Genomic DNA, 25836 nt, shown 5'->3' on the forward strand with positions numbered 1-25836 from the left:
ACATTATATTTCAAATAAGAAGACAAGAAGGGAGGAACTCGGTCAATTCAGCTACTATTAAAAGGGTTTGATAAAATCATCAGCAGTAAAGACTAAAATGGGATTTATCACTGAGATTTCATTTTTTTTAACTTTGTACATGAAATACGTGTGGCTAATTACTCAGCTGTTGGGTAGATCTTGTCTTTAAGCAGAACTTTCACATTTCCAAGAAAGCTAGAGATTCAGTTTAAGATCTTTCCTTAACATTTTATACCAGGGCTGAGACATAGGAACTATTTAACAAATGTCAACTAGATGAATCAAAGAAGCTAAATAGGAGATCAGTACTGAGCATTAATTTCTTTTGAAATTAAGTCTTTAAGATGGTTGAATTTTTTTTTTTTTTTTGCATGGGCAGGCGTCGGGAATAGAACCCGGGTCTTGGGCATGGCAGGCAAGAACTCTGCCTGCTGAGCCTTTGTGGCCCACCCAGTTGAATGTTTTTAATCTAGAAAATGTTTGACTTCTAAATGAGAGTTCATGAAGTAGAAAAATAATAAAATTATTTAAAAGATGGTTGCGTGGCTATCATGGCCATTCACGGGTAGCCACATGCCCCAGCTCTATACAAGAGGATAACTACATAGCTTACATGTTGATAGCTTTCAATATAAGTGGCCTATGTAAGGATGATCTAGTCTTCGTCCTGCAACTGGAGAAGAGTAAAATGAGACCAAGATTTTTGCTGGAAAACAGGTATGGGTAAATAGTTTAGAAAGAGAGGCTCTATTCTTGAGGTAAGGAAGTCCTTAAACATTATCTACCAGGTAACGAAACCCTTTCTGGAATGTAGTTGTCAGCCTGATAAAGCCTCTTAAAAAGACAGGTATTCTGCACTTTTCACAGAGTGCATTTTGGTGGAAAGACAAATGAACTGAACTGTTTCATTGACGAGCACTTTCCATTGTGTATCATTTTCCATTGAGCGAACCCTAACAAAGTATGGAGAACCAACAGAACAGTGCATTAATAGCTAGCAGCAGTCTCACAAACAGATCTTTTCCTTAAGTAGTTTTTGGTGATCTAATTTATACTATATCTGGTAAAGCCAACCTTTCTGTATGGTTTTGCAGAGATAAACTCTAACGCCTATGCGAATGACCACAAATATCACCCTAGCATACTTGAGGCCAAGCAGGCTCTGTCTGTGGTCTACACCACATCATCCCATTCCCAGGAGCTAAAAGGGGCACCTCATGTGCTGTTCTGGGCCAGGGGAACTGGGACTGTCTGAGAAGAGCAACTGGGGGGCTGATCAGGAATAGCTTTTTATAAGGGGGCACCCAGCAACTTCCTTCCTCTCAGGAAACAGAGGCTAGGAAGCTCTTCTGCTACTTCTCAAGTTCTCTCTAAGACCTTCTCCATCAAACCTCCAGGAACTCAACCTCAGTGCACCATTTGTCAAGCACCTACTAGGCTTACTTACGTTTGCCCTCAGGACCTTAGTTTAAGACTTTATTATTTCTAATGTACACTAACTGGGACCTGGCCCTTTGTAACAGCATCTTTCCTGCCTTGGGCTCCTTGCAATACATTAAGAATTCTCATAAAGTTCTTCCGAGGTCAGTCTGAACATCAAATCCTCACTCCAAACACTGCCACAATGCCGTATAAATTGCTCCCTGGGTGGAGCAGGCAAGTCTGTGTTACTGTTGTTGACCTTGTTTAATAAAGAAGTTCAGTATTAATCGTGCCTATGTTGTAGAAACTGAAGTTCTAATGCATAGAAGTTGAAAAGGCAACTGTTTTTTTGTTTTGAATGGGCAAAAGGGTGTGATCCCTGTCCCTGATTTTAACAAATTCTGTTAAGAGAATTATAAATAAATAGTATTTCAAGGGAAAAAGTGAAGTAAGCACATACATCTCAAAGCATTTATGGTTCTATGACAACAATTTTAGGCTCATGGTGAAATTCTAGAAAGCAAAATCAGTATTTTTACGAATCAAGGATAAAAATTAAGTCTATATAGCTTGAACTACTTAATTTAAGCCAAAGGGTAGCCCACACCCTGAAATATAACTAGGACTTCTATTTTTAAATCTGAGCTTCCAGACCTCTCATTTAGTTGAATTTATAGTTCAATCAACCCCCGTGGTTGAATGTGAAGGTCTGTGCATGATGCCCTTGGCTGTCAAGTAACATCTGGAAGAAGCGCTGTGGCACTGGGATAAAGATAAGCTCTGCACGGAAGCCTTGTGGCCAGACCTCTTGGCCATCTGCCCGCCAACTGTGCTTTTGCGTAGTTAAGAGGTGAGGCTGTGGAAACTCGGGCAGACTTCCTGTTTTATGAACTAAAGGAAAATGAAGACCAGAATACTCCCAAATTGTATTCATGACTCGAATTTGAAGCATTCTTTTAAAGAAATGTTTTCACAGGTCTTAAGGGCTATACAAATTTGATCCCATGAAGAACATGTCACCTCAAAAAAAAAAAAAAAGAAAAAGAAAAACACTGGCTAAAAGCAAACCTTTATTAGTTTAGCTTTTAGTTGAAATGAGAAACCACACATTTATTCATGGGTGCTGGAGCAAATGTCTATAGCAAAGATACTACAATTCAAGAAAAGAACTACATATATATTAGTGTTTTGGGTGCAAGAAAACATGCTGCGAATAGAAAATAAGGTCAGAATGGGCATCTGCCATAAGACCTTTTAAGGCAGTGATTTAAAAAAATCATACACTGCTTCAAGTACTGCTCACACACAGATTTGTGACTAAATCATCACTTCTAATCTTATTTTCTATTACCAGAGTGTATTTATTAAAAGCACAAGAAACAAGGGATCATCCTCTTTTTAAATTGAAATAAAAAAGTTAATAGGTCACAAGATCAAAATGGGTGAAAGCTTGATGAGCCAATTTAAAGCAAACTCGGGGTGAAGGCACAGTACCGTGTGAGGGCACTGACTGTCTGGTATCGTTCTCACCACATAACACCTGGCTGCCTAAACAAAGAGCAAAATGACAACGCTTTCACTATAATATTTGAATTACCCACCCCCGCCCCTTACCTGCAATGCCTATAAGTCTATAACAGTGCCTACTTACTATGATCAATATAAAATGTTCGGCCATCCAAATGAATTCTTTCTTCCCAGCCAGGCTATTAACAGGGGAGACAGAAAGAATATAATCATTAGCTGGTGGTTTCAAACTCAAAGGCAAAACTGAAAAACTCTAGGATACTTTCTCACTCTTCTCTGTAAGGTATGTTTTTACATTAAGAATGAGGTAAATACAATAATCCTGAACATCTGGCAACATTTTTTATCATATGTTCATCAGTTTCAGATGCATTTGTGACATTTACCATATGAAAAGTAGGAAACGGGGGTTGCTGTTTCAAAAGCTTCAAAGGGAAGCTTCAGCATACCATGCAACAGTTGAGCTTGGGGTTGAATAGTTCGTTTAATTAAATAAATATTTATTGAATCCTAAAGGGAAGGAGAGAGAGGGCAGGACATGCTACTTATTCAAGGTGTAATCAAATGGCTGAACAATCAAATACTGGTAGTTTCTGCTGTGAACTCTCAGAATTCAAACTCAGGAATCATATACGTTTGAATTATTTTCAGGACAAGGCTGATCTGCCTTTATTATCTGACTGTCCCTAGTTGCTACCCAATATGTGGGGATCCAGTATATTTAGATTACATGTTAGCCTTCATTTTTTAAACTCGGTGTCTGGACTGTCTCCATGTAAACCTAGGAAACAAACAGATTTGGAGAGGAAGGGAATGTTTGTATTCCTCTAACCTTTGTAGTCTCAAATTTTGTTATTAATACACCATGTGCCAAGCGACAGAAAGGTTCTATACCTTTATTTATACTTGGAAAACACCAAAACCAGCAAAAATTCCCCAACACCTTCCATTTTAAACCGGTCTTAGAGTTTTCCCCTTCCTTCAGCAAGTCTTTTTTTTTCCCTTTATAAATAAAGGGGAGATGGGCTGAAGAAGTACATGGGAAAGGTTTCATTCAAAATCCAATTTAGAGTAAATAGCTCAACTCCTCCTCAGGCCCCGTAAGAGAACAAATGGATAAAAACTTAGATTTACGAATAGTCACCAACAAGGGAGAAAAACCCTTAAAATACCTTAGGCTTAATGGCTTATATAAACCTTCTGTGACTACTTATGACTTTTTCTCCCACAGTTTTAAATATTTTTGTTCCTATGACTAAATCGGCAATATGGACAGGACTTAGTGGTTGCTAAGTTACAAAATAAATTCATGCTGCCTAAATTGTCCATTGTAGATGATGTATCTCATGCATACCAGTTCCAAGGTCTTCTTTTCACAATCAGAAACCAATTCAGAAACCTCTTTTACAAGTACTGGGCACCCCAAGATTAAAATTCAGCCAAATACCCAATTCTATTAAAAATGCAGACCAAGGTGTCCCAAGAAGCCGGGAGAAAGAGGGCCCCTAAGGCTGCTCCAGCAGGCTTTGGGGGTGAATGAATGAAGGTTTAGAGTGCCCCAGGCATTGCAGTGTACTCACAGGCAGCGGACCAAGGTCATTGGGATTTAAAGATGCCTTTGACCGCATATGCACTGGAAATTTCAGGCGTGGATCCTCCTGCAGCAAAAATGTAAAAAGTGGATGTTAAGAGGGACTATGTGTGCAGTTACTGGCACCTTCCCTTCTGGCGCTGTGTTCCCAGGCAACAGGGGCGCTTTTGGCGTGGAGTCGCTCTCCTGCCTACGTGCTCTGCTTTGTGCAGGAAGTCTAACTGGCTGCCTCCAGGACTCCACTCTTCCCCCTGCCCCTGGGGAAAGGAGAGAGTGAGAATGCATATATAAAGTGAACCATTCTTCCAGGATCACGAGAAGGTGAGGAGGAAGACAGCCCTGGAGTGATGTTCTTACAGAAAACTGAATGAATGGGTGGTGGCAGAGAAGGTGTGGCAGCACACCACAGCAGGGTTGAGAGCCGGATGGGTGTGCGCACCTGGTGGGGGCAGCCCACCTAACGATTTAGCATGGAGACTCTCCATCAGGCTCCTCCACTCCTTACTTAGCTAGGCAGACAATCTGAAACTGGTCTGACTTGTTCATGTCATGCGGTTATCCCAGGGATGTTCTGCTCCAGCACGTAAGGCCAGATCTCTACTGTCCAACTTGACCAAGAGTCTGGGGCAAGTTCTGCAGATCTGATTCTCATGTGTGTCACATTCAAATGTTTGTGAGAGATTTGACTTGAAGAGATATGCTTTTTTAGATCCCACAGAGAAGCAAGAAAAGAGAAATATGTTTGCTGCCACATTGGGTGATGCCTTCTAATTTATAAAGAATAGTTAGAGATAAGCTCTCACAACAACCCCAGCAGGAGGTCGGGCATGGTATCTCTGCTTCTTTGGATGGGGAAACTGAGTTTCAGAAAACAAAAGACTTGCCCAAAGGTTCTGAATCAGAGTCCAGGAGGTGCCTCTCACCTATAAAGACCCGAAGAAAAGGCCTCGTAACTCACAGAATCCGTATCATTAAACTTAAAAAGGTAGAAAATAGATAACAAAACTCAGAATAACACATTGCCAACCAAATAATTCATATATATATGAATTCTTATATATATAAGAATCTTTAAAATAAGACATTTGATTAGCTGCGCTCACTTGTATTAAAACTTTTGGTGTCAAATTACTAAAAGGTTTCCTGCTTCAGCATTTTCCCAATTCGACAGGATAAGCCCTTAGGCTCACTGGATCATAGTGATCCATCAAGCCAACCATTTTGGGAAGTGGCAAGAATCAAAAAAGAGCACAAAAAATAAAAACAACCTTTGCTTTCTGTTAGCTGTAGCAAGTTTTAACAGAAGAAATAAATCATATTAGCAGTTTATGATGCACATATATATATGTGTCATATCTATATAAAATAAATACATATATTTATTTTAAAGGATAAGTAGAGGCATGAAACAGGTCCATTATTACATAATATATTAGAACATGTAAGTATAAATGGATAGGTTAAGTATATTTAGAAGGTAAAAATTTGCGATAAGTTAATCATGGCCAGAGAAAAAACATGAAGCACTGGACTCCATAAAAGCTGCTTACTCAGTGCTGGCTCTGAGTTGTGAGTAGGCAATGCCACAACTACCTGTAGATATACGGGTCCCCTGCCCCCATAGCCAATAACCATGCCCAGATGTAGGGAAAGGCTTGAGATGGCTATTTTAAGAAAGAAGATAGGTGCTTCTGTCCACATATGATACATACAGGCTACTGTGAAAGACAAATCTTTTGGTAAAAAGCTGGTGATTTAAAGAAAAAAGAAAAAGCTGAAATTAAAAGCACATGGGGAGTGAGGGATGAGCATGGAGAATAAAATAAACTCAGTTTCACAGGTCTGCAAAAATAGCTGGCAATGCATGGAAACGCAGAATTCAGAGCCTGTGCAAGAGCCACAGGCCTTTAGGGTAAAATTATTTTATCAGACCAAGCCTAACCCAAACACAGCGCAGCTGCCATCTATTAAACTCTGTGGGCCTGGCTGATGGTAATAACTGAACTCTCCTTCCATTTAACCCGCTGAACAAAATGAGGAGGGGGGCACCTCCACAGCTGATGGAGCAGGTGAGGGGACAGCTGAGGCCCCATATGAGTTATGGACAACTTTAGGGATGATGATGAGCTGGAATACTTATGAGGTCTCCTGTGATAGGAATATAACTTAATAAAATGTGAAAAACACACTAGTTTGCATCTCCCTATTCTCAGCATAGACAGTGCACTCTTTCACTCTTACTTGTTTTCCTCAATCCAACTGAAAGTTTTTAAGCAAAAAGCATCTTAAAAAAGTTTCATAACAAAATAATTTGAAAATACATAAAATATTGAAATGCTGGCTTGTTAAAAAAAAAAGCACAACAGCCATGCTTTTCCTTTATTCTTTCTATCCTATAAGAGAGCAATATAGATAGGCTACAATGAGTTTTACTAGTTTGCATCTCTTTGTCTATGAAAGACAAATACAATCAGATGTATACTTTGAAAGCTGCTTCCTTAGCAGAGGCATGGGCAGGTTGATGGCCACCTGTCACCTCCCCTTGGTCACCTGGTATCCTCTGGCATGCATGCCTGGCTTGACCCAGGTGAGGACAAAGCCATGCTCATTTGATGCTGTCAGACTATTTCAAGAGTGCTAACATATCGCCTCCATTCATTATTTGTGTGTTTGAAAGGCCATGTTTTATGAATATTTTTCAAAGTGAATTTTCCTCTAGCAATGTAAGTAGGGGAAGTTTTGGCCTGAATCTTTTCATGCCTCTTATTGGTGCAAGATTCAACAGCACTCAGGTTGGTGGGGGAAGGGAGCCCAGTCTCATTATTCTTGACTTGTCATGCCAGTTTTTTTTCTGTTTTCAATCATAATGCTCAAACGTAAGAATAACCATTCTGCTCTCTCACTTGTTCTCTCAAAGAAAAAAAAAAGCAAACCCCAAACCAACACAAGGCAGATTTTAAGCTGAAAATTATTTTTACAGTTCCCTTCACCTTCCATCCTTTGTCAAAATAACCAGACAATTTCAAGCTTTCCTTTACAGTGAGAATTCTGCAGAGGCCTTTGTTTAGAAGAGATAAGACAGCTGTGTCAGCACATCTGAGTTTAGTTAAAAAGGGTAGTAACTTATGGAATTTCCAGTTGTTGCCTTAAGGCTTTTCAATAGCAACAGCAGCAACAAAATATGTGTGTGTTTTAACAAAGCAAAATTTTAACTTAAATTAACCAATAACAAGTATCTGGGTAAAAACGGACAACTGGAAATCAAAATTGGGTTTCCTGTAGCAATGGTGCAAGCAATAAATAAAGCACAGGCTATTTAAAATAAAATCTGCCCTAGCTGCAAGTACATTGTAGTTGTGGCATGAAAGGCTGTGAAAAGGTTAGAGGATTTGATTACTAAGCTAGTTCAAATTACTAAAATCATAGCTTGTGTTATAAGCCATAGTGGCTCCATTTGGTAATCCAGCTACTTTTATAATATTTACCCCCTATTTCCGGAGCTCCAATTTCTGGCTGAGGACTTGAAATTACAAAAGTGCTGCAGTAAACATAAGTGGCTACACTAGCAGGGAAGCCACAGGTTTTACGTCAATGAGAAAAATGACTTAAAGACATATTTCTATCACTCTGCCTTCCAAAGAGCTGGCTATCTCTTACTCAGTTTGTAATATTTTCAGATGAAAAGGTGGGTCAGATAAACTACATGTCATCATACGCCTGGGAAGCAGTTATCAATTTATCAAAGGAATGTGACCCAATCTAAATTTTAAATTCTCTTGGCAGGCAATTCCTTTATTTCAAAATAGGAAGGGATTTTAGCGTGATTCTCACAAAGGGGTGTTTGGAAATGTGTGGGGCATTTTTTGGGTATCACTGTGATAGGGAGGTGGTGTGGGGAGCAACTGGTATTCAGTAGCTGGAGCTAAAGATGTTTAATATCCTGTAGCAGGATGCATGGTCCTGCCCCCACACCAGACATGCTGGACCATGTACACAGGATTTTAGAGATGGTGCTTTCTACATCCAGGCCAATCCTCAAGAGAGTGAATTAACATCACAGGGAAAGTGTAAGTGATAGGCCAGGCCACTTCACTGTTGGTGAGGTTTCTTCCTCTATGAGATATGGCTGGTTCTAATCAACTGCTCTAATTACAAACCACGGCACATACTAGGTGTTCATCAATAGAAATGGGAATTTAAAGCATGTGGCCACTGCTGATCCAAGAACAAAGAGCTATGGCCAATGATAATCACCAAAATTCAACCAGCTTTCATGTAACATCCGTTCTAAACAAGTAGCAAAGATGATAGAAGGATTGAGTTAAACTTTGTACCCAGACAACTCAGATGAAGATAAAAGGGACAGGAAGAAAAATAAAGCTTCTGCAACTTCAGAATTAGAAACAGGAGAACCAATTCAAGTTTAATTAAGAGCTGAAAGATTACATAGTAGAAGAATAGCAACTGACTTAAAAAAATTGTACATTACATTAAAAGAGCCACCATTAATTCAGCGAAAAAAATGAAGAACTTACAGAGGAATATAAAGACATGCATATTCAACCTCTGATTACTCTCAATCTTACCCAAGTTAATACAACACATAGGTTCTCTCTCATGCATGGTTCAGGGGCATGGAATCAACGTGGTCAGAAAAACCAATTTTGACAAAAAGTTCAAAAAATAAAGAGGAGCTATAAAATGCACAACCAAGAGAAAGCAGAGTTCTCTAGTATCTTCTAAATGATGATGAAAGGAATGAAAATGAAGTACAGAAGTGCGAACTACTAGCCTTATGCAGTAAAAAGTAAAGGGACAAACTAAATGAAGAGGGGAAATGTCAATAAAAATGCAAAAAGACACAGACAATAAAAACCTTATTTTTAATCATCACCCACTCCCGCCAGCCCATCCATGCAGATCCAAGCAAAGATCTTATGGAGACATACTTCAGTGCCCGTGTCATCTCTCCACTGCAAGTATGAATACTGAGCAAGGAAATGAACGAAGACCAGAGCTCAGGAGGAAAATGGGACCAAGTAAAAGCAGCCTTACCCACGTCGTAGTCTTTGTGTTATGGTCAATGAAGAAGGGTCGGCCATTTGGAGCTATCCTCATTTCCCAGCCAGGTGGCAAGAAGCTCTGTGTGACTTTGTGTTGTGGTTTGGGGGAGTTGTAAGGTGATGGCTGTGGGGACTGTGGATTGGAAAGGGTATCTTTCACAGCCCGACGTATGGGTGAATCCTTGGCACCCTAAAGAATAATAATGAGCATTAGAACTCTCATCATGTGTTATCCCAAGTGTGTCAGAATGTACCTGGGTACCATGGAATGGTCCTCTTTTGTGATGGAGGTGGGGGAAGTGCCTAAAAAATCCTGTTTCTGTCATTCATTTACTTTTAAATCAATCTAACTTTAAATATTTTCTATTGGCTAAACACACAGCAATACTAAATACTTATAACCACCATCCTCCTCCTGATAGCTACTTAGTGCATATCAAATACATATTCTAAGTTAAGCTTTGCAGATCAGAGAGTTTACAGAGTGCAGAAAACTTGCCCCTGCTCATAGTGAGCTCACAATCTACTGCAAAGGGGTTGACCATCGTTAGAGCACAGAGAGAAACCTACGCTCATGGAGTCAACCACCTAGAATGGCACAGTTGGTACACCTGGCATTTATATCACAGCTTGGAAGAGATAGGAACCGTCACCTATAAGGATCTTAGACCCAGGGCAACAACAACCCGTAGCTGTCTCTTATATACAGTCAGCTTTAGAACTTTGAAGGTTTACTCTCTGACTTTCGTGATGTTAAACAATAGCACTGAAACAACACAAACAGGAGAGAGCACAAGCAGATGCCCAGCCATGATCTGGAGATACAAATCTCCATCAGAAAACACAAATGTCCATACATTGGAACACCCTATACAGTTGAAAGAAAAATAAAGATCAAAGCACAGCTATGTCTTAAGACTCAATATAAGCATTGGTACTTGAACAAGTTATTATGCAATTCTGATGAGTTAACAGGCAAGGAGTGCAACACAATGAGGATGGTGAAAGTTCCTAAAAGAGTGCCCCCCTTCCAGGACAAGTCACTGCAGGTTCAGCCAAATGAGCATGAGAATCAGGTGTAGAGGAGAGTCCAGGAATGTTAACTTGGCGGGACAGAGAAGCATGTGGCAAAGCTGCACAACACCTGTCACCATGGACACAGCGACTGATCAGAGCGGAAGGTGGCTGTAAAACGGAAGTCCGAGTTAAGAGAGAAGAGAGAATGAGCAGAAGTCACAGGATAGAAGGGACGCCAGTTAGATGAGGTAGCCTTCTCACCTCCAGTGGGGCAGATAAAGTTACTGTTGGCGAGCTGAGGCTACGGGGCCGGCGAATCTGCGGCTCGATTAGATGGTTGTTACTGTTTGCAGCTGATCCGGAGGCACCATCTTCTGCAAGCTATTTTGGAGGCAAAAACAAGTTAGCTTCGTATGAGGATCTCCCCGTGTGCATGATTAGGAGTGTGAATCCAAAACAACAACACAAACAGAATAATAAGAGGCCTAGCCTACTTAAAGCGTGGAGGAAATAATTAAACATAATAATGGGGGAAACGATAGGGAAACAATGGGAAATAAAAATGAATCACTACCCCAGCAGAAAAACTAGCCCCAGAAAAGAGAGGGATGGGGGTGGGGGTAAGCCGCACATTATAATAGGGTAGTATTTTGAAAATAGCATTCAATTCACTTTTTTTTCTTGGACACTCTAAAGATTTTATTAAATAAAATAGCACATAATTCAGAGAGCTCCCCACCACCTTTTTTTTTTCTCCACTTCATCACATTTTAAAAATGTACCCAGGGAAACACTGATTTGGGGGCCAAATTCTTCCTTCAATAAATATTATATTTAAAGAAATGTATTTTCTTTGTGAAATGTATTGTTTTAAAATATGGGCCTTTGAGAACAATCCATAAGCATCAGAAACACCGTGGCAGGCCTGGTCATGTCTGCTTCTATTCTGCCTGCGATTTCAAGTTGGATGCAATCTTCCTACCTGCATGATAGGTCGCGTCCAAGTTGTGGTTCGATTGTTATGATTGACATAGTATGTGCGTCCCTTAGCATCTTTCCTTTCTTCCCAGCCTGAAGGGAGGCCCGGCGTGGTATGTACGTAGGCCACTGATGGCTGTTTGTGTAAGAAATTATTATTATTTAATATCTTGCATTTGTTTTTTGATCAGTTTAATGAAGTAATTTGTTCACACCCAGAGAATTCTTTTTTTTCTAGACAAAGTAAGTTAATTCAATTTGCACAAAAACATTTCAAAAGTGTGTCTGGACAAAAAGCAAATGTGTTCCAATAGCTTTAAAATTATTGTGAGATGAAACCCACACAGCGTTGGGGTCCAAATTCTTACAGAGTTTAGGTCTAAGGCTCTGAAGTTTGTTAAATATAAAGGGCCATTGCTAAGGTGACCACAGGGGGAGAGAAATATATTGTAATCTGTTCTGACTACTGAGTTTCACTGCCAAACCATGTAGCGCTTAAAGGTATTTTAACTGGTCAAATGTTCCTTTGGAGGAGAGGGATGCTTTAAATGGTTTTTCCCCATTAGAGCTGTCACAGAGATGTTCTCTGGCTTTTATTCCTAAATTCTTCCTCAGTTTAGGGACCTTACTCTACAGCTTTCAAGGAAAAAGGAACTACAGAGAGCCTCTTCTCTGGAAGGCTTGTTCTCATCCTGGACCTCAGCTGGCTCAGCTCAGGATATTGTAACCAAGAAGTTAGAACTTAAGGGATGATTTAGATTACTGACTTATTATATAGATATTTCTTTTTGCTTGATGGTATAATTGAATAGACAGAGAGAAATACTTGAAATCTCTAAATTATAATTCAGATGCCTTAATCTCCGATAATGATTGTATAGCCTTTATCTTGTGCCCATGTGACTGTAAAAACCTGTGGCTGACCTTCACTTGTAAGAATTTATCCAGTTTTTTGAATTTAGAGTCTTGCGATCACTAAAGACAGCCCCTAGTGTTTATAAATGAAGGGTCCTGGGTCAACCTAGAACTAACGTAGCCCAAGTCCACAGTTACCTTGATAACCGAGACTGGATCTAACCAAAGTGGGCCCACCTGACATGCACAGTAGCCTAGACTTTAACCTGTAAGTCATCTATACCTACATTATAAAACTAAAAACCATACCCATCATCATATTAAGGCTGCCATTTTCTTACATATGTTCTGTGACTAAGCATGTAATCAATTTGTGCATACTCAATAATTAAATCACATCTAATTACATCATCTAAGGCCACTGTGCTCATTATCCTAAAACCTGCCCATCTTTTAATGCTATAAAACTATCAATTACTGCAGTTTGAAGAGACAGATTTTTGGGTTGATAGGCTATCTGATCTCCTGCCTCGTGCCTAGCAAGAAATTTTTTCTCTCTTTGAAATCCTGGTGCATCAAGAACTGGTCATTTGAGTGCACGGACAAAAGAATCAACCGCCTTTGTCTGGTAACACTATCATCTGCCAGTTTGAGGCAAGAATTTCAAAGGAGTCAGATAACTGAGTCTGTGTTTTCCCCAATCAGTCGATATGGAATTCACTTCTTTAAGGGGTCAAGTTCTGGCAGTTTCTGGATTTCAGAGAGCTTTGTCCAGTGTGAAGTGACTATATTGCTGAACTCCAAATTGGACCGCAAAAGATTCCTGAGACTTTAGTTTTAAGCAGCAATCTGGGAAATTTATCCTGGATGGGGAAATATTGGAATAGCAAGGAGGCTTTAATACTTTATGGATGCAATGAGACTGACGTTTTGAGACCACTGCTACCCTGAGCATTATGGCTGTCTTGGATGGGGGGTGGGGGGCTCAGACTCAAGAAGCCAACTGCAGCTTCCAAGGCTCCAGGAGAGTTGAAAAGGAGCAAGAGGCCAAACATGAGGAATATCTTCATGTGAGGTTTCAAAAGAAAGCTGCCTTTTTTCTGGGTACTGTCTTCCCTAATTAGATCTTCTCCTGACCTTTCACATATTTTAGCAGGTCCAGCTTTCTTGATATTAGGCAGAGGATGGAAATCCCCTCTTAACCCAATTTCTTCCTGTCCATATTCCACCTCTTTTGCTCACTACTGACAAGGTGCTTTGGCAAAGAAGGTCTCAATCACAGGGACTCTCAGTTGACCCACTGGGCCTTGAATCTTTTAGAAAGTACAGACAAGACATGCAATTTGGGGACTACAGCTAAAGAGGCTCAATATTCTACTTCATGAGCTCAACAGCACATTCCAGAGAAAAAGAACTAGAGCCATGAAACAGCTGACTCAGTGGTTATTTCTAAAACATGCTTAACTAGGCAAGATTATTTTGCTAAAAATATAGCAACTATTTCCCTGACATCTTCCCAAAGGTTCCAAGGTTCTGATCATATTGCATCCTGGATCCAGGTGTGGAGATTCAACAAGAAAAGAATAAACGTCAACATGTAGACTTAATTCTTTCATGAACATTAAGGAGATGAACTGATAGAGCCTGAAGCTCTTTCCTTCCTTCTTTCTCTACCTGTGACATCAGCACAAAGGAGCTATCTCTAAGGTACTTTTTATCTGGGCAATTAGGCAAATCTACTCTGCTGAAGCAATTTAAATTAATAACCCAAGTTGTAGTCTAAGCTAGTGGTAGATTAGTATTTTGGGGGTCAAGTTTTGATGTGCTGCTGTTTATGATAACCAAAAATGTTTTGGCTAAATATAATACTAAATGGAATTTGCTGCTTTTCCTTCTCCCTGTTAATTTTTTTGGGAGACTAGCAATTAGATATGTCCTCAGAAAACTATTTTCTGGAAACCTTAAAGATATTTTTACAACTTTAGCATCCCCAGAAAAGATATTTATGAAATAACTGATACACTAAAATAACTCGGATGTGTCATGGATTACCCCAGGATTGCATTCTAAAGCTGTGTGACTTCCAGTCTAGTATTCCAGCAACCAAGTTACTTTCATAGATCAACAGTTATTAGGACTAACCAGTTTATGGAAACTTATGAGTAAAGTAGAGAAGATCGAATTTGATTAAAACGTTCACCCCACCTGGCAACCTTATCATTGAGTTACATTTATGTGAGATGGTGTTACTAAAATGTTTCTTTATGGCTTTCTTTCCAACTGATTATATAGAACAATCTGTGCTGATGGTTCCATTTGTGGCTTAAACCAACCTCCTATCACACACGGCTAGAAGGACTCAGCGTCTATAGGCAGAACCATGGAAGTGACTCCAAATCAGATTTTTATTGCTCCATATGGGTGCACTACATCCTATCTCAAGAAACAGGTTAAAAACTCTCAATTAGCTTAATTTAACATTTCACAGCTTTTCTGTAGCCTGAATACACTTTTATGCTTTACAGTGCAAAACGTCTTTTACCTATAGCTACACAGACGCTCGGTCTCTTTCATTAAAATGAAGAACTCGATTATGCTCAATCTGTAAAAGTTTGGATATGCTTTTAAAGATGATAATCAATTTGATGCAATCACAGATTCTCTAAGACTCACTCAACCCTGCCATACTGTCACCTCAGTATATTTTTAGAATGTATCAAGCAAAGCCCAAAGGACTGAGCTCTCTTTCTCCTTTTATTTCACAGAGAGGCCCTGGCTTAGCCTGCTAGAAAGTGATACCAGTGTGTATTATTTGCCACAAATCCCACAGTTATGGTTCTGCAGGTGAGAAACACAACCTATTCACTGTAGTACAGAAATAAAAAGCATTATCATAGGACAAATATACTAGGAAGATTACTGCAGCCTGGCATGTTGTGACAAAAAGACAGGGTGGGTGTGAACGCAATGCCTTCAAGGTGGGAAGATTAAATAAAGTGCAGTGATTTCACACCTCTGAATATTATGGAATTATTAACATGTCCTTGAGGAATGGTCAAAGTGATATGTACACAGGATCCCATTTTCCTATATAAAAAAACAGAAGAGCATACGTGTGTATATGTATAGGTTTGTGAGTGCAGAGAGGGAGTATAGCTACAGAATTGGGGGTGCACTTCAGTACACTTCAGTGTGGGGTTGATATGGACAGCGATGGGATGAAGACATGAGAAGGGAGAAAATGTATTTGTAGATGGACTTGGAAAAGAGAAAGGAAAGGGCTTTGTGACAAGAGGTGGTGGGAGTGGGTGGGAGAAAAACATATGGGATACCTTAAAACAGACAGAAATGTCTAAGGTAGCCACAAAATAAGTCTGCTTTTGGCAACCAAAAAAGCCATATCAGGTAAATGAAAAGCAGAGGATGGGAGAAAGGACAACATTTAGGAAGTACCAGAGCCAAGTCTTTAGAAGTCAAAACCCAAACCAAACTCATATTTTAAATTCATTGACTGGGGACAGCTGGGGGCAAGTATAGGCAAGAAAAGGGCAGTTGCAAGAGCATCTCATTTCAATGAGTCACTTTGTGCTGCCAGGTAACACTTTCCATGGAGCCCCATGATGATAATAATTCAATTCATCTTGTCACTGAATATCACCAGCTACCATAACACTACAACGCTAAAAGCAGGTTCCAAGGCCAATAAAATGCAAAAGTGGATGATAAAAAGGATGCTCACCAGCACTGAATTCCTATTATAATTTCTTCAAAAAACCATCTCAAGTCTACCTTGCAGCTCCACTACTCCCATATAAATTACTATGCCAGTTCATTTAGAATTTCTTGAATTCTAGTAGAGGCTGAGCCTGCCTCACCCAACACATGACTTTCACACAAACCACTGCAGCTCAATACATTAAATTGTGCTGATTTCTGCTAAGTGCCACTTAGATTTTCCACTGTACAATGCTAAGCAATAAAGTACTAACACTGTGACTAAACTGTTTCTTTAAATCATCAACATCTTACAGAAAGCTAACAACTGTATAAGTATTTAAAGTTGCTAACCACAAGTAATAAGCAGTTATACGAAAACAACAAAGGGAAACAATAAGGAAATTCTTCAAATAGCTATAGCTCAAAGCATAAACTAGGTTAGTCTAACTTTAGGGTTCAAGTAGAAAAAGAGGAGTAAATAAAACAGTCAAATCTAAGTTATACACACACACGAATAGTGTACATTATTTAAAATGAATAATAAAAACGATGCCTACCTAGTTTAGGGAAAGAATATTTTTCTTCCTAGACCATTTAACTTAATTATGCTTTTCCCCACACTACTCTTATATGAACATTTATTCATTCCTGTGAGTAGAGCCCATGGTGTCAGAGAAGGGCCATTATGTTTATGCTGATGATATAGAAAATCTAACCCAGTGTTAAAAATGTGGGTTGGAAATGGATAAGAGATGGTGGCCCTGTGAACATTCAGCAGTTCAGATACACAAATATCATGCAATATGTTCCAACCAAATTATTCTAACCAAGCAAAGAAATAACTAATCAGGAGTGAAAATACTGAATGGCAAAAATAACTTCTAAATCATCAAATTAAACATATTTAAGGCTTGAAAATATTCTGAATCAAAACCAAATGGGACTAAAAGTTACTCTGTTTTACCCATTACCTTTGAACAATGTGACAATGAAATGTTTAAAATAAGGAACATCTGAAGCTTTGTAGGACAAAGAAACTGATCTTATTAAACATAAAATCTATCTACCAATATATAAATTATTAAAACCAATCCACAGAGCTGTGCCATCAATGTCTGATAAAATATGTCATTACCGTTGACTCCTCACCACCTGTGACAGTTGAGGAACGCGCTCTCCTAGTTGGGGTGCTGGGCTGTTAAATGATAATTTATATCAGTAAAATGCATTTAGGGAGATGACCCATTGCTTATTGAATCAGGAATCACCGCCATTCGAGCGCAGCAAGGCATGAGATGAGAATCCTTGAAGTCCATCCTATCCAATCAAAGCTGAGCAGTCACTGATGACCAGAAAAAAAGAGAAGCATGATCCGCCTACCCACCCAGGGGCAGCCCAGGCTTTATCCTGGGTTTAGATCAACAATGAATTGACAACCTCACTAAGGAGAAATGTCTTATTCAGAAAAAAAAAAAAAGAATAAAAAAAACCAAGACGCTCTGCCCCCACTGTTAAGTGATCAGATTCTTAAATCTGCCAAACTCAAAAGTTAACTCAGAGGCCACCGGTGATCAGTGAGTTTACAGCTTGATAGAATATAAGCAAAGAATCAGCATCAGTTTTTCAGGAAAGTGAGATTTTTATGCAAATAAAACAGATATTGATTTTGCAAAGGAGAGAAAGTGCCATTAATTCATCAAGGAAAATCACAGAATCATGAGGTTGAAAAGGATCCCACCAAGTGCATCATAGCTAATTGTCCTGTTTTTGGAGAGGCCTGCACTGAAACCATCCAACAAAAGACTTGCTTGTCAAGCTTTTTATCAATTGGCCTTTTTGGTATGAGCCACAATTTAAGCTACTATTTTGATTGCTTAGTTCACTAGTATGCTCACTGATTTTATTTTAAACATTAAAAATGGAAAACGAGGCAAACATGAACAAGACATAGGAAAGACACTGACTTTAAAAACTGTAAGCCCACTCTCCCCCCTCAAATTCATACATAATAAAATATTGGTGCTACAAATGATCAAGGATTTGGAGTATTAAAAAGCGGTCAAGGACGAATATCAAATGGAACACGCTGAAATCACGTCCTATTTTTATTTCAAGAGAAGAAACAAATTTTTGAAAAATGTCCTATTTGTAATGTGTCCACCTTCAAATTTGAATATTTACATGTTATGTCCTGTTTTATTAAAAAACTCTACACTTCCATAGTTACTGTTAGTTATTAAACCTGAGGGGGAGTGGGAAACAAATGACAGCCAATTCTTTAGCTAGTAGAGCTGCCTTTAAAGAGAGGGTGCAGAGGTTTTCTGGGGTTAAGAGCTTAGGCCATTAGTAAACGAAAAGGAACATCTGGCTGCCAAAGTAGAAGAATTCTTCCTGTTTAATGGGATTCAATATATTCTCAAAATATAGTGCACTGCAGCATAGCTTCAGTGACTGAAAGAAGTTTAAAAAAGAGGTACTCTTTTAGTCAAGTAGTTGAAGTCAAGGAAACATAGTAGAATTGGTAGTAATTTGAGTGAAAAACTAAAGCATTGATGTTTTTAGGATTTTACAGACTTTGGTGGCAATAATAACTCTTAGAATTAGAAATTCTCTCTTCTTGGGCAATTTGCCAGAAAACTTAAAAATATCTCCTTTATACGCTAAATGGATAGGCACAGGAAAAACTCTTTCTAATCAGCCCAGGTGATTTTAAACAAAAGCTGAGAAAGTCAATTGATGACTGAGAATGAGCGTGGGTTACCGGTGGAAGGTGGGCCTGTTCGGCCACGGCGTCTGTGACACTGCAGGACCGCAGCCTCGACGAGGGCTCTCTCTGCTGCAGGGGGGGCAGAAAGGATACAGAGCATCAAGAAGCGTGTTCTTAGAAACAGGTTTCAAAAAGACAGCATTCCATCCTATTCCCTGTTCTTAGATATGGAGAGGTCATTACATGAAACCATCACCTTTCCAAGAGCAATGGAACTAATCCTTTAAAAAGTTAAGTTATCTTCCATTTTAATTCTCAGCGCTTTAAGCAGACTGGGATTTTGACTGGTTCTTGGTTAGAATTAAAGGCCAAATCAAGAGGAGGTCAGAAAACAAGAGACTCAACAGGCCACTGTAATTCCTGAGTGCTGCTTTAAAAGCTGAAAGAAGGTGCACGGATGGTTCATGTGGCAGACCTGGGTTCGATTTCTAGCCCATGTACCTCCCTGCCCTCACTCTCGCCCCCCAGAAAAAAAAAAAAGAAAAAAACACCAGAAACTGAAATAAGACACTATCAGTCCTGTGTTCCGCTTTGGGATGCAACCTCTGTAAATTCTCAATCTATTGTACTAGGAATTTAATATGGGAATATAGAGAAAAACAGAGTAAGAGATATTAATATATGATTTTAAGCATTTATTAGATATTATAACACATGACAAAGAATTGGATGGATTTGTATCCAGAAGAGCTCAAATATAATCTTGTCCTACTTCTGAAGGGCCAAGCATTTACAATTTTTAAAATTTATAATTTTAGCTTTGGAGTAGAGTTCAAGCAGTACAGAACAGGAATAAGGGAAAATAATGAAGTCAGTATAGAAAAATCTGGCCTGTCATGTATAATGTTCCTCTCACTTGTCTGTATGAGTTTCTGTGGTTAAAAAAAAAAAAGACTAATAGTTTCAATCAGGGATCAGCAATGGGTCATGCCCAGAGAAGCCAGGGGTCCTAACCCAACAGGATCATCCATGGTACAAGTATGTAGCATTTACCAACTTTTAATATTTTGCAATAATAAGTAAGATGGGATAGAGTCAACAAAAAGACTCTGCTGGCAATGGGGTGAGGGGTGGCAGTATCTCTCCCCCATGATTACTGCAAAGGATTCATTTTTTAGTTCAAGTTCATGGCACTGTCCTTGACCATATAGAGTGACCCTAAGTAAAATTGGAGAAGAGTGCCTGTGTTCTTGTTTCTTAGACATTCCTCATAAACAGTTCTATCAGAGGTGAAGAAAATATTAAGCTAATACAATGTTGCATGTAGGTCTTAAGGATACTTTATGCATCTATAATAATTAAATGCAGGAACACCTTTTGCTATCAAATAACCAGGAATGCTCATTTAATAGTAATGCTGATGAACATTAGCATTTTTCATTTAGTAGGGTTAAAGGTTTATAAATGCTATGGTTTCTGCATTCCTTCCTTCTTTTAATAATTTTTAAATATAGGGCTTCATTGCTTACATTGTTTCCATAGCAACAATCTTCCCAATTCAAATAATGCCTATGTGAAACGTCTTTTTCCTGTCCCTTTAGTACTAAATTTTCATCTCAGTGGTATTTCTCTTTTTGAAAAATGTTCATAAAAGTTTAACATAAAACACATTAACTGAATAATCACTGTAACTCATGTAATATAGGCCAATGCTGTCTTTTCAAATAAAAACACCATATCTGAAGGGCTAGCAGTTTTGCTCATGAGTGCCACCAGCTTCAACATTTCAGGCAACCCTCCTGTCATTTACATTTGATACCATATTATTTTTTCTAGGATGCCATATTCAGTGGAGTGACTACCATCATTTACTACAGTATATCTTTAAGTTCTATTGCTCCAGAAACATTGAGACTGCATTTGTTCTCAAGTATACGCAGGATAAACATTTTTTATGGGCTTTTATGCACAGTTTTGCAGTGTCAAACACGGCAGGAGCTGCTACATGTAGGTCTTCAGGGCTGATTCTGCTGCTTCACATTGGGGTTTGTCTCCCCCCTCCCCCACAAACTCCTGGAAGAAGTTTCTCTGATGAGCAAGCACCCAAGTTCAGATGCTAGCCTGATGTCATACTCTAGGACACAGGAGATGTCTGTTTCCCATACCTATCAAATGGGTCACTTAAACATCATGCTGCATCAGTGAGATGGCAATGAGAAAGCACGCAGAATACGACGCACTGATCCAAATCAGGCCTAGCAGACCTCTCCTAGGCCCCAGGTGACATACTAACTTCATGACAAAGATGCCATTTATGAAAGCATTTTGCAAGTTTAGAGCTACAGAAGTCGTAGAATCTTATTCCTCTAAGTTCTTTATATATCAAGAAAGAATCTCACCTGCTTGGGCCAATTTTGATACAGTCCTGCTTCTCCTGGGGAAGGAGAAACTTTGGAAAAGGATAGAGTTATCTGGTAGCTAGAAGACCCTAGGCCATTATTTGCATACGAAAGTCTCTTGAAATAGAAAAATTGATAAAATATTTGTTCTACTTTTTCCAACAAGGCCATTACTCACAATCAAAGAACTGAATTGTTCCCCATTGGAGTCTGGAGTGATCTGAAGTCTTCTGCTCAACTCGTCTGACAGCTCCTGAGGACTGGTCCGAGACACTGGGGAGGCCGGTGGTGGGGGCAGAGCCAGGCTGAGGGACTCCCCAGTAATGTTCACTTCTTCTGAGATGGTCTCCCAAGGCTTTCAGGGAACGAGACACCGTGGTGAATGCTAGGAACCAGAGATCTGCCCCTCCCCCACAACAGCCCAAACAAAAAAACTGCAACAACAATAACCACCGTGATTATTATAATTAACAGCTACTAAACCCTGGTTATGAGGCATACCACCTTAACAATAACCTTGAGGAAGATAGGACTACTACCCCAATTAATAGATGAGGAAACAAGAGGCCAGAGAGTAACCTGCCCAATGCAATAGAGATAAGAAGTGGAGAGCCAAGACTTGAACCAAGGGGGCCCAGTCCCAGAGCTGCCCTCTTAACCATTTCACAATACCATCTTCACTGAGCAATGGTTAGTTTCCAGCACTTAATAATGCGTGGGTTACAAAATATTCTCAGGAATGTCTAAACGATTTTCATGGATTTTTCTTTTACTCTAACTGCTGAGGATTCATAAGAAAAACAGTACAAATGCCATAAGCCAAGATTATATACTGGAATGAAGCAACTTTTAATGAATTTATTATGGAATCAATTTTGCTTTTCCAATTTAAATCACTGGAACATTGTGTGAATTATCCTCTTCCTAACAAAATGCCTAGAGAGAATGGATTTCTAGTAGTAAACAGAGTTGTTAAAGCAGCATGAAAGTTCTTGTAATTGCAAACTTACTGCTCGTCATTTTTTTTTCAGCAACATACCATAAACATCTGAGGAAAATTTATAAACATCTCTAGTCACTAAATTTGTATTTTCTTGGTAAATGTCTTTCAACATGTCAAAACACCTCGGTAAGAACCTATGTTTGATACCCAAACAAGTGCTAGGACTCACTCAATTGTTAAATATGATAAACATGCTGCCACTGAATGAGCTATGGTTAATCCCTGGGAAAAATGAATCACAAAGTGAAAACATCTTACGATTTCTAATTTCTATGTTTAAAATAATGTCACTCCCTTTTATGATAAAGAGAAACATCAAACACGTTTATAAGCACTTTCTAAATTAATTAACATCCAGATGGAAGTCAATCCGCTATGAGAACTCGATCTTTTACTTCTGAAGTACATTCGTGGAGAGAAAAAATATAGACATAGTATTAGCCTGGAAGTCATGGAAAGAATGAGCTGTGCTGAGTCTGGAAGCATCCCAGTTCCAGACTGGGATGGACAGTGCTGAGGTTCGTACCTCAGGGACCTCTCCTCCTTCCGTGGGCTCCGGCTCCAAATCCTCACTGATGTGCCTGCGGGAGCGGAATCGGCGGTGCGCGGCCTCCTGGTTTATCTGCCGGATGTTATTGTCAGACTCAGAGGACACATCCCTGGGCAGCGGAGAGAAAGGGCGTGACAGGACAATGGCATTGATAGCTTGCCCACCAGCAACAGGTCAACTCTCACAAGGAAGCTTATACCTACTAAAATTACCCTCTCACTTTTTATTAAGGATGAAAGCCATCTCACTTTATAACGATCGATCTCACCTAAAAATAGTTTATATCCCAGGGTCTTTTCAAAATGTTAACTCTTCAACTGAAATGTGGGTTGCGGCTGCAGCTTTTATGCCGTCACTGCTGAGTAACCCACCTTTGCAGGACTGCTATGTGTGCGTGCTGGCTGCATGCTTGGATTGTTACAAGGACTTCTCAGAGGTTGAGAAGAACATGGTTTTACAAAATTTCTTTATTTTGGATTGATTAAAAATACAAAGAAGCGTTCAAAACAGTTGGCTTCCTTGTCCAACAAGTGCAAATAATTAGTAATTAGTGTGAACCAGTACCAGCAATGACCAAAAAACACCACGTGCCTCTGATTTTGAAATTCCAACCAGGGGCCTGTGGGTTCTTCAACGATGATATGAAGATGCACATATGAAGGAAGCCGTTTGCGTTTAATTAAGCAAGTGACAGGGTCTTTTGAAACTGGGAGTTCAAATGGTCATTAATGGAAAGAAGAGTATTTCAAAATACTTCTGAGTTGACAAATTAAATGAGAAAAGTGATCTTATTGTGGGCAAAGAAATAATTTAAAAACTGCCACTTCAATTTTCTTCCATAGTTAATCTTGCATATACATTCATTTGACTTTCAAGGGAAATGTGCAAATGAGGAAATACAAGAAAAGCTATAAATTAATCAAGTTCAATGCCAATTAAGATTGGTATGTCAAATCATTTACATGTGAAAGACACTGATGAGTGTAATGATGACCTGAGTTTATCTAGACATGATTAAATCACAACGAAGTCAGGAGCAAATGTACAGAGTGCTTTAGAAAGAGCTAATAAAGAGGGTTAAAATACATGCTTGAGTTTAACAAGTCCATCTTCATTTACAGAATGTGGTAATAAGATTTCTTCACCATTACTGTTTTTACAACTGGTTCTACTGTAAAAAATTTGAATAGGAGAAGGAGAAATCTACAATTAGGGGTGCTTTAAAAACTGCCACCAGCCTTGAGAGGGTCACCTTCAGTTCTCAGTTCTGAGCCTCGGCCTAAACCAGGCTTAGTGAGCTAATTCATGTGTCTACAATCACTTCAGAAGAGACTCATTTTTAGTCATTCATTCATTTAAAATGTTTTTGCTGAGCACCTACATTTTATGCCAGGCAATACGGGCACATTTGCATGTAAGAAACCACAGTCCCTTCCCTAGAGGCCATCTGAATACTGTCTGAGTCTGACCATGAGACCTGGGGGCAGCAGTGGCAGGATCCCCCCCCCACCCCCAGGAAGGCAGATATGGTTGACATCTGAAGCAGGCCAGGGGAAGGGGCACATTCTAGTGTTTTCTTCAGCAGGGTGGGGGTGGAGGAGAAGCTAAATAGGATCGGGCCATACACGAACTGCATGTTTGTGACTGTGGGTGATGATCTGAAGTAGCCAAGGGTGGAGGATCTTGCAAGCACAGTCTGAGGTTAAGGGGAAGTCGATGGAGATTATTAAGCGCATTGTGGTCTGGACACAAGACAAGAGGACTGCCAACAAGTCCAGCAGGCAAGAGAGGGGAGTGCCTTGGGCACAGCCTGAGATTTTGTTTAGCACATGGTAATCACTATCTGATTACCTCAGATACAGTCTTTTGAGAAAAGACATATCTGAGCAATAGCAACTTTTCTCCAAAGGGTGCTGAAGCAGGCTGTGAAAATGGAATTATGGGAAAATTTTGTTTGAATGAGAAAAATTGATAAAAATAATTTTGGGAAGCCTGAGGGCTTCTGGCCGAACCAAATGAAGTGAAGGAGAAAGAATCTTGGGCCCTCAAAAGCTTTGGATGGGATGAAGGGATTTATGTCAATCCCCACTCCTCCCGGGCCGCTGCTGGATAGGAGGCGACCCTGACGGCTGTCCCTACGTCCTTCCTGGCTCAGCCACACCGCTGGGGATGCGCCACGCCTCCGACCGCCCCCCGCCCCCTCAACAGTGAACCTGAACTGCGATTAGGAGCTGCATTTTTTCCTCGTTGCTTCAGGACAGCTGATGAGCCCTCAATGCACAATTCACGTATTCTGCATGGTTCTTGGGGACCCTGCCGACAACGACAGCAGGTTTAAAAAAGGTCTGAAGTGTTTCTTCAGGAATTCCCTCCTAACTCTGTGGGGTAGATACAGTCCTCAGTGTGGGGGACAGTTGACAGCTAATGAAGCAGGCCATTTTTCCTCATGGGTGCTGGCTATCCCGCTTCCTTTGAGAGCTGCTAGTGGCTGTTCTTCCACAGCGGACCCCCACCCCGCACCCCCGCTGAGTATGTTTTCAGATCTTTCTTTCCTCACTTGTTTGGTGAAGTCAGATAACGGTGCTTTGCTCATGGTGTCACCTGCCAGGTTCTAATCACCAGAGGTGACCAAGCCCAAAGGCAGTCAGAGTTATTTTCACTACAAATAGTTAAGAGTCAAAGGCTTACGATAGTTTTAATAGCCATGGGCATCAACAGAAAGGTGTAAAAAAATATAAAATAGGTAAATAATTAGGATCTACCTAAACTATTCACATTTGTATTTCAATGAATAAAAAATACCACAACAAAGAGCAGTGCAGTCACGTGGGTCTTCTGGTATTTATGCTGCCCTTTGGGCGCCCAAAGGAACAGAGAGCCGAGGCTGCCAGAAGCTGACTGGGGACAGAGGCTATTCATAAGGACCCAGGCCGGTGCTGCAGATTCTGTAGGCTCAATCTCTTGAGCTGAAGGAAACCCGCCCCAG

The 25836-nt window shown here is 39.8% G+C and overlaps 1 protein-coding gene across 18 annotated transcripts in view; it reads right to left on the reverse strand.

Annotated features, from left to right (window-relative positions):
- The window catches only part of NEDD4L (NEDD4 like E3 ubiquitin protein ligase), a 356789-nt gene that overhangs the window by 39625 nt on the left and 291328 nt on the right, over positions 1–25836 (reverse strand). For 12 of the 18 annotated variants that reach the window (XM_077135363.1, XM_077135365.1, XM_077135374.1 and 9 more), the window contains 10 exons: positions 22827–22959; positions 21476–21652; positions 18953–19027; positions 17327–17386; positions 11624–11755; positions 10903–11022; positions 9617–9814; positions 4551–4628; positions 3095–3149; positions 2938–2991 (listed from right to left, as the gene is read on the reverse strand). In XM_077135363.1, the coding sequence (XP_076991478.1) occupies positions 2938–2991; positions 3095–3149; positions 4551–4628; positions 9617–9814; positions 10903–11022; positions 11624–11755; positions 17327–17386; positions 18953–19027; positions 21476–21652; positions 22827–22959 (1082 nt within the window). The remainder of the gene's footprint in view (positions 1–2937; positions 2992–3094; positions 3150–4550; positions 4629–9616; positions 9815–10902; positions 11023–11623; positions 11756–17326; positions 17387–18952; positions 19028–21475; positions 21653–22826; positions 22960–25836) is intronic. The other 6 variants (XM_077135364.1, XM_077135359.1, XM_077135366.1 and 3 more) reach the window with 4 other exon arrangements.

Source organism: Tamandua tetradactyla, chromosome 18 (assembly GCF_023851605.1).
Source record: "Tamandua tetradactyla isolate mTamTet1 chromosome 18, mTamTet1.pri, whole genome shotgun sequence".
Taxonomy (NCBI): domain Eukaryota; kingdom Metazoa; phylum Chordata; class Mammalia; order Pilosa; family Myrmecophagidae; genus Tamandua; species Tamandua tetradactyla.